Source organism: Embiotoca jacksoni, unplaced genomic scaffold, assembly GCF_022577435.1.
Source record: "Embiotoca jacksoni isolate LCO1_2020_lvr unplaced genomic scaffold, fEmbJac1.0.p SCAF_28, whole genome shotgun sequence".
NCBI lineage: Eukaryota > Metazoa > Chordata > Actinopteri > Embiotocidae > Embiotoca > Embiotoca jacksoni.
In genome coordinates, this window is record NW_027185379.1 from 5,699,455 (window position 1) to 5,711,790 (window position 12,336).

At 43.0% G+C, this 12,336-nt stretch overlaps 2 protein-coding genes across 2 annotated transcripts; both read left to right on the plus strand.

The window, feature by feature from the left end:
• The first annotated feature begins 407 nt into the window (after positions 1-407).
• LOC138205390 (multidrug and toxin extrusion protein 1-like) lies at positions 408-4,450 on the plus strand. Its single transcript, XM_069161379.1, has 17 exons — positions 408-515; positions 776-877; positions 1,065-1,133; positions 1,230-1,378; positions 1,618-1,660; positions 1,747-1,791; positions 1,869-1,966; positions 2,066-2,163; positions 2,263-2,376; positions 2,537-2,604; positions 2,751-2,859; positions 2,995-3,070; positions 3,153-3,222; positions 3,326-3,458; positions 3,584-3,678; positions 3,825-3,890; positions 4,096-4,450. The coding sequence occupies exons 1-17, from the start codon at positions 408-410 to the stop codon at positions 4,402-4,404; spliced, it is 1,752 nt and encodes a 583-aa protein (XP_069017480.1). The 3' UTR covers positions 4,405-4,450.
• Positions 4,451-6,414: 1,964 nt separating this feature from the next.
• Positions 6,415-12,088, plus strand: LOC138205388 (multidrug and toxin extrusion protein 1-like). Its single transcript, XM_069161377.1, has 17 exons — positions 6,415-6,557; positions 6,915-7,016; positions 7,222-7,290; positions 7,398-7,546; positions 9,050-9,092; positions 9,213-9,257; positions 9,403-9,500; positions 9,580-9,677; positions 9,764-9,877; positions 9,964-10,031; positions 10,344-10,452; positions 10,540-10,615; positions 10,871-10,940; positions 11,085-11,217; positions 11,298-11,392; positions 11,520-11,627; positions 11,758-12,088. The coding sequence occupies exons 1-17, from the start codon at positions 6,450-6,452 to the stop codon at positions 12,061-12,063; spliced, it is 1,791 nt and encodes a 596-aa protein (XP_069017478.1). The 5' UTR covers positions 6,415-6,449; the 3' UTR covers positions 12,064-12,088.
• Positions 12,089-12,336: the final 248 nt, after the last annotated feature.

Sequence of the window (12,336 nt, forward strand, 5' to 3'; positions counted from 1 at the left end):
CACAGAGCTACAATGAGAGCAGGTTAGGATTATGTAGTGGGATTCCTGCAGTGGGAACTATTGGCCACATGACAATGTTTGCAGTGAATGTAATGACATGCAAAGTTAAATATAATTGTAACTGAATGACAAATTACACTTTCATCTCTGTGGACCACTGGTATTCACCGAAAACACATAAATAGTGACTTATGATGAACTACGTAATATACTTCTTTTGCATAATCAGATTTTTTTTTTTTTCCCTTAGACATGAAACTGACCTGGAGTGAATCAATTAGTAACTTTTTAGGATGTTGAAATACTTTACATAACAGTGGAGAATTATGTCCCTGGAGAGCATAAAAGACACATCCCGTCCCGTTTCTTCAGTGGAGAAACCTGCGTGAGCGTCCGGTCCTGCAGACATGGAGAGGGCCAGTGACAAGCTTTTCTGCAGCAGGTGGGTGCGCGACAAGGTCCCCCTGAGCCACCGAGAGGAGCTGTACCACATCCTGAGGATGACGGGGCCTCTGGTAAGGACCGGATCTGTTTGCACACCATTCAAGGCCAATTTCTGCAATCAGTTTATTCACACGGTTCAGGATTGGCGAGAGTGTTTTCTTTGTCTGGAAAAAAATAGACGCCGTGTCCACATTTTAGAAACGTTCTGTCAACATAAAGAAATCCAAATCATGTTTGCAACCTGCCAAAACAATTACAGCGCTGTAGCAGTGCAAAGACAGCCTTGCAAGTTGATTGCAATCCCATTTACTGTTGCTCTTTGTCTTTCCAGCTACTCTCTCGAATCCTCAATTACCTGCTTCCATTTGTGGTTACAATGTTCTGTGGGCGCCTAGGAAATGAAGTGATGGCTGGCTATGGATTAGCTTCTGCTGTAAGTGGCCATGTGCGCGCTGCAGAGACATGTGAAGCGTACACGGCACCTGGCAGAGGGGAAATTACAGCTATAAACACACTAACAGATTTTTTTTTTTTCTTATTACTTTACAGTATATTTATTCTGATGAGTCAGAGTCCCAAAGGGGAACATGAGATGAATTCATGTTATATATTCATTTCAGACCATTAACATTACCACTGCAGCGACAGGATGTGGTCTTGGACTGGCATGTGACACTCTGGTGTCGCAGGTTCGTGTTTGGTTTTTCTGATCCTCAGTTTAACGCCAGATAATGCATTGCTCCCTCTTATGAAATGATTAACACTGTCTCTTTGCTGTTGTGCAGACTTTTGGTGGGAAGAACCTGCTGCGGGTGGGTGTGATCCTCCAGCGGGGCGTCATCATCCTGCTGTTGTTCTGTCTGCCCTGCTGGGGTCTCCTCATTAACGCTCAGGTCATCCTGTTGTGCCTGGGCCAGGACCCAGAGGTTGCCAGGTAACTACAACAGCACACAACTGGCATGTAAAACTCTGTGACTCAAAACAGCCACTCTCATCTCTGCCCTGAAATCATTTCCCACACACCCATAGACAGTACATTTCTTGCCATTAATGGTTCATTAAGTCCCAGTAGAAATAAATAAGCCTGAAGTGGTTGCATTGATCGGTGTTTACTACCACAAACGGTCATTTCCTTTTCATGAACTGGATCTAAATGCATCTTCTTCATTTCAGAATAGCCCAGCTGTACATTACAGCCTTCCTTCCTGCAGTGCCGGTCAGTGGTCTCATCTTTTAGTGCAAACACAATACATTTTAGAGATATTTCCCTGTCAACAATTTTAATCCGTCTTTGTCTTGTAGGCAATGTTTCTCCATCAGCTTCAGGTGTCTTATCTGCAGAACCAGGTGCAGTAATGTCCCGTGCACATCGTTCTTTACTCAGAAGGGTATCCTCGCCTCATGTGGTGTTTGTGTGTTCTCAGGGAATCATTCTGCCGCAAATGTACACAGCTGCTGCGGCAAACGTAGCAAACGTACTGACGAACTACGTCTGTCTGCACTGGCTGAATCTGGGTGTGAGGTAGGTCTCCTCACACGTCCCAGGATCACATTTTAAAGCTGATTTAAATGCAACACGCACACGCTGGATTATCAGCATGTCTGTGTGCTTGTCTTACAGTGGATCTGCGTTAGCCAACACTCTGTCTTGGATTTACATCTGTGCTTTTCTGTTTGCCTACATTTGGTGGAAGAAGCTCCATGTAAGGACGTGGGGAGGTGAGGGATTTAATACTCACGCTGTCCCTGCGCTTACATGCAGAACTCTCCTCATCCCTTATTCAGACTACATAAATGAGCTCCTTTCTCCCCCTGCAGGCTGGTCTGCAGAATCACTGCATGAGTGGGGCTCCTACATGAAACTGGCAATTCCCAGTACATTAATGACTTGTTTCGAGTGGTGGGTTTATGAGTTTGGAGGATTTTTTGCAGGTAATAAAAGTTTAGAATTGTATTTATCTCATTAACATAAAACCTGGGCCACAAACAAAGCTACAATATTTAAGCCAATTGCCACAGTACTTTCTTTTGTCAAAACAGTTTGTGATGAATCTGCCATGGCTGTGATTTCTTCTCTGTCTGTACTGATCAGGAATGCTGAGTGAAGATGAGCTGGCAGCCCAACATGTTGTGATAATGGTGGCTTTCATAACCTACATGGTACTGACTGCTGTGTTGCCACTTCTTTTATACAAAAATCTCAGATATAGGTGGTTAAAAATGACTTTTAAATATTATAGTCTTCGTTTAAGTGTTAATACTTGTTTTGTTTTTTGTTTTTTTAATGTTTCCATAATTCTGGATAGTTCCCTCTCGGTATTCAAGCTGCAGCGTGTGCCCGGGTAGGGAATGCTCTCGGTGCAGGAGACACTTCCAGGGCGATTCTCACCAGCAAGATGTCACTCACTCTTGCAGGTCAGTTCCAAACATGTTGTGTTGTTGCATCCTATATTAATAAGTAAATCATTGATGGGTTTTTTTTTGTTTTTTTTTAATTCAACATGCTGTACTGTGTGACATATTTCACAGCTCCTTTTTTTTTTTTCCCAGGTAGCTTTGCGGTGGTTGAAGGTCTGGTGCTCGGTGCCACTAAATCAGTGATTGGCTTCATGTTCACCTCTGATGAGTGAGTTTATACAGCTGCACTCACATCTCACGCACCTTTACAATGCAGCTGCTACACACAAAGCCTATAATTATCATTTCAGGAAGATCATTGGTTTGATCTCACACTTGATGAATGCTTATTGTTTCCTTCAGTTCTTTGATGGCCTTGTGGTGAGTGTACCAGCCTTTTACTGTTTACAGAGCAAATATAGTGTGATGCCAAAAGCAAGAGGTATTTGTCATGTGTGAAATGTGCGTTTTCTTCCCATCCCAGTGTGTGTGCACGGGTATCTTCTTGGGCACGGGCAAACAGAAGATACCAGCTGTGGCTAATTTCCTGGGCTACTACTGCATAGGGCTCTCCCTGAGTGTTATTTTAATGTTTGTTGCGAAACTGAGAGTTCTGGGTAATTATATGAGGCGATACAATTTTTTTATGTTCATTCAAGACAAATTGCTGCACAGGAGAGCAGGTTATCAGAAGCGAAGCCTGCTGTGCTGCTAACAGGCTAATTTGTCTTTTTCTCTGCAGGGTTTTGGCTGGGACTGCTCATTTGCGTGGTCATGCAGTCCACCTTCTACATCATCGTCATCTTCAAGCTGAACTGGAAGAGGATGACAGAGGAGGTATATAGTTTATATAATGACATAACTTGTTTTATTTCCGCAGCATCAGTCGTTGAGACAAATCGGGCCACTTTCAATCATTATTTGTTAAATGTATGAATAGGAAAAAAACTGGAAGTTTAGCTTTTGCGTTTTCTTCTCTTCAGGCTGTGAAACGAGCTCAGAAAAAGATCCGCATGACAGTATCAGACGCCGTGGGTGACAACGGGGATGTAAGTGGAACACTATTCTCAACACCAGCTGTATAAACAGCTTTTTACATATTCTTTTATTACTAAAATTTTGAGTTCTGTGTAGTATTTTCTTCAGGAAAATACTAAATGTCATCTGCCACCTTACTTACATCCTTTAAGTCTGACACCACCTGCTCTGACCTTCCACTGAAGTAATGACAAATGTGATACTTATTCCTTAAAGTCAGTGGACGGCTACATGTCTGTGAGTACCGAGTGGCACGGTGGGAACTCCTCTGAGACGCAGGGTGGACATGTGGCCCAGCAGCTGAAGGGCAGCCGTCTCTCCACCACCCAGCTCGTCCTCAGGCGAGGACTCACTGTGTTTGCAGCAGTTGGACTTCTTGCTGTTGGAGCAAGCGTGCACTTCCTCGTGCCCTTACCAGAGACTCTGTCTGCAAACTCCAACTTGACTATGGATTGGATCAACACTACGTATACTCCTGGTCAAGTTTTCCACACTGTGCCCGTCCAAAATGAAAAGTCAGCATAACCTCATTTGTAAAATCATTTTGTCATAAAAACATTGAATTTTAGACTCTCACGGACTCATTATCTTTGAGTCGCTCAGGGCCAATCTGTGGCAGATTTTCTGACCAATAAACTGCACTAATGTTGTAACATTAATGTTTTCTTTAATTTTTTTAATTATAGAAAAATAATAAATTAACTATTTGATCATATACAGTTTCAGTTTTGAGTTTTACTTTCAATGTCTGTAAAGTTCAGGTTACTTTCCTCTACTGTTTGCAATAGACGAGGCAGCCATCTCTGAAAACTGAAAAAAGACCAAATGATAAAAGTACTCAAGGTTCCAATAATAACTAAACCACTCAAATATGATGAATAAATGTTGCTTTTATAGCTATAACTTGTTCATCTATGTGATGGCTTCTTGAATAAAGCTCTTTTTATATGGCAGTGTTCTGCCACTGTCAGGAGTTCAGTTTTGTCCTCCGTTTTGCCCCCGATCACCTCTCCTCCTGTGTCCCCTGTCTTTGTCTGTGGCCACGCCACTCACCTCCCATGGCCACGCCCCTCACCAGTCCCAGCAGATGCAGCCACTCACCCCTGATCACCACCTGCAGGTGTGCTGCATCTCCCTGATCACCTCCCCAGACTATATGTAACCTGCCCCTGCACAACTCTGGTTGTCGGTGCATTTTTGTTTAGCCACCCGTCCGTCCTCTGTCTGCTCTCCGTCCGTCTTCCGTCTGCTCCCCGTCAGCTCTCCGTCAGTCCTGTTCCTGTTCCCGTTCCTCCGGCCTCTGTGTCTCCTGCGGATATCCCCCGTCAAAATCACCAGTCGGTGGAGTTGCCCTCCCGGCTTGGAGGATTGTTGACGCCGTCCCTTCCGCTGGTCTGCCGGCTGCCCTGTTACCCGTGTCCCCCTGGAGCTGTCGGTTGAGTTGCCCTCCCGACTGGACGTAAAGTGGACACGCTCGGTGCCACCTTTTTGGTTTGTAGTTTTTTGTTTGTTTTTTGGACAATAAAGACTGTATTTTTGGAATTTGAAAACCTTGAGTCTGTGAGCTTGCATTTGGGTCCTGGAAAAACACCCCACCACATAACAGCCACTTTGGGATCATAAACGTTCATCCGGGTACAAGCAGCTGAAATTCACTCTGCAAACGGTGGAAGCCGTCATTTAATATGGAGCCACTTATCCTGTGTGACTGTCTGATGTACAGGGATGCTGGGTTGGGCTGTAAGCTGTGACCTATCAGTCAGGCTACAAGACAATTTGATTCAGAGTTTTGCATCTGCACTCGTGTCATTTTAACCTGTTGTAAACATCTATCGGATAAACGTTTGACTCAAGGAATGTTTTTACTGGCCCGTTGTTCTTCAGTGTAACATTCAGACATTTCATAAAAGTGGATCCTGACTAGCGGAAAGCTCGTCTCTGGTTTCATGAAAAAAATAAGAAATGGTGTTTAAATGAATAGATGCTCTATATACATTTTTGCTTTTTATTTGCTGTAATATCTTGAGAAGGTATTTGTCGGTTGGTATGCTGCCTACAGTATTGTACTGAAGTTCTCATTATTCTCCTAACACAGTCATAATTTATGTTATCATAGCAGAGGATGTTGGATTGTTGAAGATATTGAAGGTATGTGGTTGTCTCCAAAGGGTTCAATTATCATAGTCTTTCCAACAATGCCCATTTTGTTCCTTTTGTCTTTGGAGTGATAAAAACCTGATAATGTTATTCTTTGAGAATTCCCTCAACTGACCAGAGGTTGAGGTAGTATACGGTGCTTTACATGTTTTTATCACTCAAATAAAAACATTCATGCTTTCAAGCTCTCCATCTTACTCTTTGTTGTGATTGCGTTTTTTTTTTTTGTCTTTTTAATCTTTCTCTGACAATCTGTGTTGTTTCAGCCGGCCTTGGCCGACTTCCAGGGCAGCTGTGATCGCAGCAAGATTTCCATCCTTTGTGGGATCCTGTAGAGCAACTAAGATACGTACGTGAGAAAAAAGAGAGAAGCTTTAGTCGAAGGACCTGCATTAGCGGCTCATTCTGTAGCCATGGAGGGGTATGGTGACAAGCTGTTTTGCTGCAGGTGGGTGTGCGACAGGGTTCCTGTGGCCCACAGGGAGGAACTGTACCACATCCTGAGGATGACAGGGCCTCTGGTAAGGACTGGCACCATTTACATGCCTTCTGCTGGCAGGAAGAGACTGTGTAGATCGAGGGTGCCCTCGCTAAAAAGCTGATGTCCACAAGAGAAGATTGATGAGTCTATTTTTTGCCAAAGAAAAGGTGAAGATGTCAGGAAAACAGACTTTCATGTCTGAGACTCAGAAGCAGAAATCAATGGACCTCTAAAGCCCTGTTTAGCAGCTTTCAGTTGCTTAAACAGTTGCCAAAGTAATTGCAGTGTAGAAGCTTTCTTGTTAAGACATAATCTGAGCACTATGATAATTAATTGCAACTTGTGTTTACTTTAATATCACTTGTCATCTGGCCTTTGATGATCTTTGTCTTTCCAGCTACTCTCTCGAATCCTCAATTCCCTGCTTCCATTTGTGGTTACAATGTTCTGTGGGCGTCTGGGAAATGAAGTGATGGCTGGCTATGGATTAGCTTCTGCTGTAAGTGGTCATGTGTACACTGCACAGACGTGAAGGCTGACATGAGAAAATTAAAGGGGGAGATGTGATTTTAAGGCAGCTGGAAGAGGGAACGTAAATATCATTGAACTCACAATCACCTGGGAACGACTACTGATGATTTAATCAATGTTTGGTACATTTGAAATATAGAAAAGTTGCTTACAGCAGTGTACATGTATTTCAGACCATTAATGTTACCACTGCAGCGACAGGATACGGTCTGGGACTGGCATGTGACACTTTGGTCTCCCAGGTCTGGAAACCCTTTTGATGATATAACACACTGAATTTTTCATAGTCCCCTGCTGTTTTTTTTTTTTTTTACCACCCTGCTCTCTAAAATGTTGATTATGTTGACAGACATTTGGTGGGAAGAACCTGCTGCGGGTGGGTGTGATCCTCCAGCGGGGCGTCATCATCCTGCTGTTGTTCTGTCTGCCCTGCTGGGGTCTCCTCATTAACGCTCAGGTCATCCTGCTGTGCCTGGGGCAGGACCCAGAGGTGGCCAGGTAACTTATAGCAGCAAATATGCACCGCTTCCACTCCCAGTAATGTAGGCAAGTTCGAATGGTAATAAGTCTCTGAGCCAGTGCTGCATTAAAATTAGCTCTGGTCCCCACAGATTCACTCAGCAGATTCACAATGCAAATTCAGAGACACTTTATTCCAATGAGTGACAAAATAACTTCTGCCAATTGCATAACATAAATTTTACAACTTTATAACATTAAGGCTGCTCCAGTTTTCTAAAAAGTTATTTTAATCTAGAACAACCACCTAAAGGTTTTCTTCATCCACCAACCAGTCAAGTTACATCCATATCTGTCCAGACTCGTATACGATAATATGTGTAGTGAAGTCTTTGAAGGGATCCTTATGCGTTTACATGCTTGGCCTATTCTGATTTAAACAATAAGCACAGTTTTAATGTGGACACCCAAGATTAGTGTCGGCAATTCAAAATGTGAAATGTGCGAACAATCTTTCCTTCTGTTCTTGAGTTATGGTGTTGAATAATGTGTAGACAATAGTTTATGCAGAATATTTTGGTTTTGACCTTTTGGATATAAAATGTCATCCCTTCATCATTTTATCCTTTTAGACATATGTGTGAAATGTTGTCATAATTAGTGTTTGAATTGTGGAGTTATGGCCACAAACGTATTTAGTGAGGTCACAGTGACCTTCGACCTTTCGCCACCAAAATGGAATCAGTTCATCCTTCTGTTCAAGTGAACGTTTGTGCCAAATGTGAAGAAATTCCCTCCAGGTGTTCTTGATTATTCGCGTTCATGAGAACGGGGGTGACGGACGGGAGGTAACCTAAAGCCATGGTGACCTTGAACTTTGACCCCCCACCCCAAATCGAATCACTTCATCATTGGGACCAAGTGCATGTCTGGGCCAAATGTGAAGAAATGTCTTTAAGGCCTCTTTTGGGGTAGTGAGACTGGGATGGACAGACAACCAGAAAACACACCGTCCTGGAGGAATAAGGATGATTTCAGCTCAGTGTGCCTAACCTGCATTTTAAGCTGCAGTATTAGAATTTTGGGCATCAATTTGCAACAAACCTAAAAAAAAAAACAAAAAAACTTGACAAACAAAAAGCCCTTAGGACCTACAGAGAGAGCCTGTCGTTCAACGGGGGTATGTTGATGATCACAGGACGATACTCATTATACAACCAACTCCTGAGTTTTTATCTTCCTATAGTTTGACCTCAGCAGCTGCTCACAAACTCTGCTGGCAGTTTGAGCAAGCAGAGCGAATGTGAACTCAGCTGACTGCTGCTGCTGCTAAATGTGATATGTTGGGAGGAAACTCTGTGACTTCAAACATCACTCATCGTCTCTTGCTTTGATTTTCATTTTAATGGTAATCTTTCATGTTTTTTTAGAGATTCTTAAATGTGCCAAAAAAAACAACAACATTTGTTCTAAATGAGCTTGGAGCGTTTAAATTGACCACTGGATCTTCTCCTGGATCTAAACACAGCTTCTTGTTTTCAGAATAGCCCAGCTGTACATCACAGCCTTCCTTCCTGCTGTACCAGTGAGTAATTACTTTCCTCTCACGTTTATACAAAAATGCAAAACATTTTCAATCAACATTTTTCAGTTTCTGTATAATTGAATGCGTATAAGCTATAATAAAAATAATCTTTTTCTGTAGGCAATGTTTCTTCATCACCTTCAAGTGTCTTACCTGCAGAACCAGGTACGCCGACGTCCTAAAGTCAAGTCTAATTCTAGTTGTTGATCCCATTCTGTACTCTACTTCAGTGATCTGATTCTGGTTTGAACTCCAGTATGAAAGGTATAAGTGATGGTAATCACATTGTCTGGTGTTTGTGTGTTCTCAGGGAATCATTCTGCCGCAAATGTACGCAGCTGCCGCGGCAAACGTAGCGAACGTGTTGACGAACTACGTCTGTCTGTACCGGCTGGATCTGGGTGTGAGGTAGGTCTCCTCACCATCAACACAGATCTGAATAAAGCAGTTACGCAGACTGATGTCACACTGTGTGCTTGTGTTACAGCGGATCTGCAGCAGCCAACACTCTCTCTCAGATTTACATCTGTGCTTTTCTGTTTGCTTACATTTGGTGGAAGAAGCTCCACGAAAGGACGTGGGGAGGTGAGGGACATGTTGTCATTTGTAGAGTAGTGACTTGATGATCTTTTTTTCTCTTTATATAAATGAGCTCCTTTCTCCCCCTGCAGGCTGGTCTGCGGAATCACTGCAGGAGTGGGGCTCCTACATGAAACTGGCCATTCCCAGTACATTAATGAAGTGTTTTGAGTGGTGGGTTTATGAGTTTGGAGGGTTCTTTGCAGGTAATCCAAACACGAGATATTTTTTAAGGCATCTCAAAGCAGATATCACATTTGACTGTGATTTCTTCTCTGTCTGTACTGATCAGGAATGCTGAGTGAAGATGAGCTGGCAGCCCAACATGCTGTGATAATGGTGGCTTTCATAACCTACATGGTACTGAGTGCAAGTCAAAGCGTTGTATTGTCACTTTTCAACTCTTCTCCAATATTATTTCATCCCAGTGTCAAGGCAAAGTGAATGATACACAAATCAGTCCATTGGAGGAGACCGTGTCCGTGTCACGTTTTGCCTCGGCGTGAAAAGTACACTGTGTGATCAGGGTTGAAGAAGGAGGATGTGATGAATGTCATTTGATAATGATGAGTCTGTGAGAATGCCGTGGATTGCTTGAAAAAAAATCTTTCACGCGTTCTTTTTTTTTTTTGCGAAACCTAACCACACTTTTCCAAAATAATGAATCCATAGTTCCCTCTCGGTGTTCAAGCTGCAGCGTGTGCCCGGGTGGGGAACGCTCTCGGTGCAGGAGACACCGCCAGGGCGATTCTCACCAGCAAGATGTCACTCGCTCTCGCAGGTCAGTTCGAAATGTACGGTAGTTTTATTTCTCTACTGTTTCTCACCTATTTGAGGAGTTAACAGCCTATTTTTCTTTTTCTTTTAGGTAGCATTGCGGTGGTTGAAGGTCTGGTGCTCGGCTCCACGAAAACAGTGATTGGCTTCATCTTCACCTCTGATGAGTGAGTTTATACAGCTGCACTCACATCTCAATAACAGTAATCCACTAATATCACTAATACAACTGCCACATACAAAGATGAATAAGGATGTATAAAATCTTAATTATAAATTCTTAAAACTAAAGGTGACTGGGGCTTTTCTGTTGCAGCCCCTCAATTGTGGAATGACCTACCAGTTATATTTCTATCATCATATTTTATTAACTGTTGCTTTAAAAGCGCTATATAAATAAATGTATTTTTTATTATTTTCAGGAAGATCATAGGTCTGGTGTCACAGCTGATGAATGCTTACTGTTTCCTTCAGTTCTTTGATGGTCTTGTGGTGAGTCCTAACAGGTTTCCTACAAACGTATTATGCAACAAGTCAAACATAAAACGTATCAAATGTTTATTCAGAAGTTGCCACACGGTTATCAGTGGAATGAGATTGCATAATAATTAAAGATGTTTCTCCTTGCTTTCCCAGTGTGTGTGCACGGGTATCTTCTTGGGCACGGGCAAACAGAAGATACCGGCTGTGGCTAATTTCCTAGGCTACTACTGCATAGGGCTCTCCCTGAGCGTTACTTTAATGTTTGTTGCAAAACTGAGAGTTCTGGGTAAGCGCACTTAGTGACCCCGTTCTTTTAGGTGAAACCTGCTGTGTACTTATTTGACTGCTTTGTCCTTCTCGCCGCAGGTTTCTGGCTGGGGCTTCTTGTTTGTGTCATTGTACAGTCCACCTTCTACATCACTGTCATCTTCAAGCTGAACTGGGAGAGGATGACAGAGGAGGTAATAATCCACCACATGCAGGGCCTCTGTTTGGACTTATTTTCTACTGAATCAGTGCCTGAGACCAAATTCTAGTTATTCTTGGCATTTGAGGACAAATTAAGTTTTCATATCTGCTTGTTTGCAGGCTCTGGAACGAGCTAAAAAAACCACTCTTTTGACATTATTGAGCACTGCTGCCCTTTCAGACGTTTTGGGTAACGACACTCCCGACCAGACGGCACGTAATGGGAATGTAAGTACTGAACTTAACATTTGCACCGATAAAACTAAATGTCTTTTCACAGCTTTATTGTTTAAAAAAAAAGTCTAATTCATAGCGTTGAACAAAATAAAGAAATGTGGCATCTGAAACTTTCTCCCAGTCAGCGGACGGCTACATGTCTGTGAGTACCGAGTGGCACGGTGGGAACACTGAGACGCAGGGTGGACATGTGGCCCAGCAGCTGAAGGGCAGCCGTCTCTCCACCACCCAGCTCGTCCTCAGGCGAGGACTCACTGTGTTTGCAGCAGTTGGACTTCTTGCTGTTGGAGCAAGCGTGCACTTCCTCATGCCCTTACCAGAGACTCTGTCTGCAAACTCCAACTTGACGATGGATTGGATCAACACTACGTATACTCCTGATCAAGTTTACCCCACCGTGCCCGTCCAAAATGAAAAGTCAGAGTGACTCAAAGATTAGCATTCTGTTTAATAAGGTTGTCAAACTCAACTTCAGGATGACTCATTAACAGTGTGTGGTTGTGAACTGATTACTGACAGATTCACAGGAAAATCTTGTGAATGAATAGTTCTAGACTACTATTTCACTTTCAGACATGGACTCATTAATCATAGACAATTTCACTCCCTGCGCTCTCTTCGCTTTCTGCTCATCTGCACTTGGGCCTCTCTTTACTGTCCTGCTTTGACATCCTGCAGTGCAAACACCTGCATCATATTG

Coding starts and splice junctions, on each gene's coding strand:
- LOC138205390 (XM_069161379.1), top strand. CDS start 408: ATGGAGAGGGCCAGTGACAAGCTTTTCTGCAGCAGGTGGGTGCGCGAC. Junction 516..775: donor TGAGGATGACGGGGCCTCTG/GTAAGGACCGGA, acceptor TTGTCTTTCCAG/CTACTCTCTCGAATCCTCAA. Junction 2,860..2,994: donor GATGTCACTCACTCTTGCAG/GTCAGTTCCAAA, acceptor TTTTTTTCCCAG/GTAGCTTTGCGGTGGTTGAA.
- LOC138205388 (XM_069161377.1), top strand. CDS start 6,450: ATGGAGGGGTATGGTGACAAGCTGTTTTGCTGCAGGTGGGTGTGCGAC. Junction 9,501..9,579: donor CGGCTGGATCTGGGTGTGAG/GTAGGTCTCCTC, acceptor CTTGTGTTACAG/CGGATCTGCAGCAGCCAACA. Junction 11,218..11,297: donor TGCAAAACTGAGAGTTCTGG/GTAAGCGCACTT, acceptor TTCTCGCCGCAG/GTTTCTGGCTGGGGCTTCTT.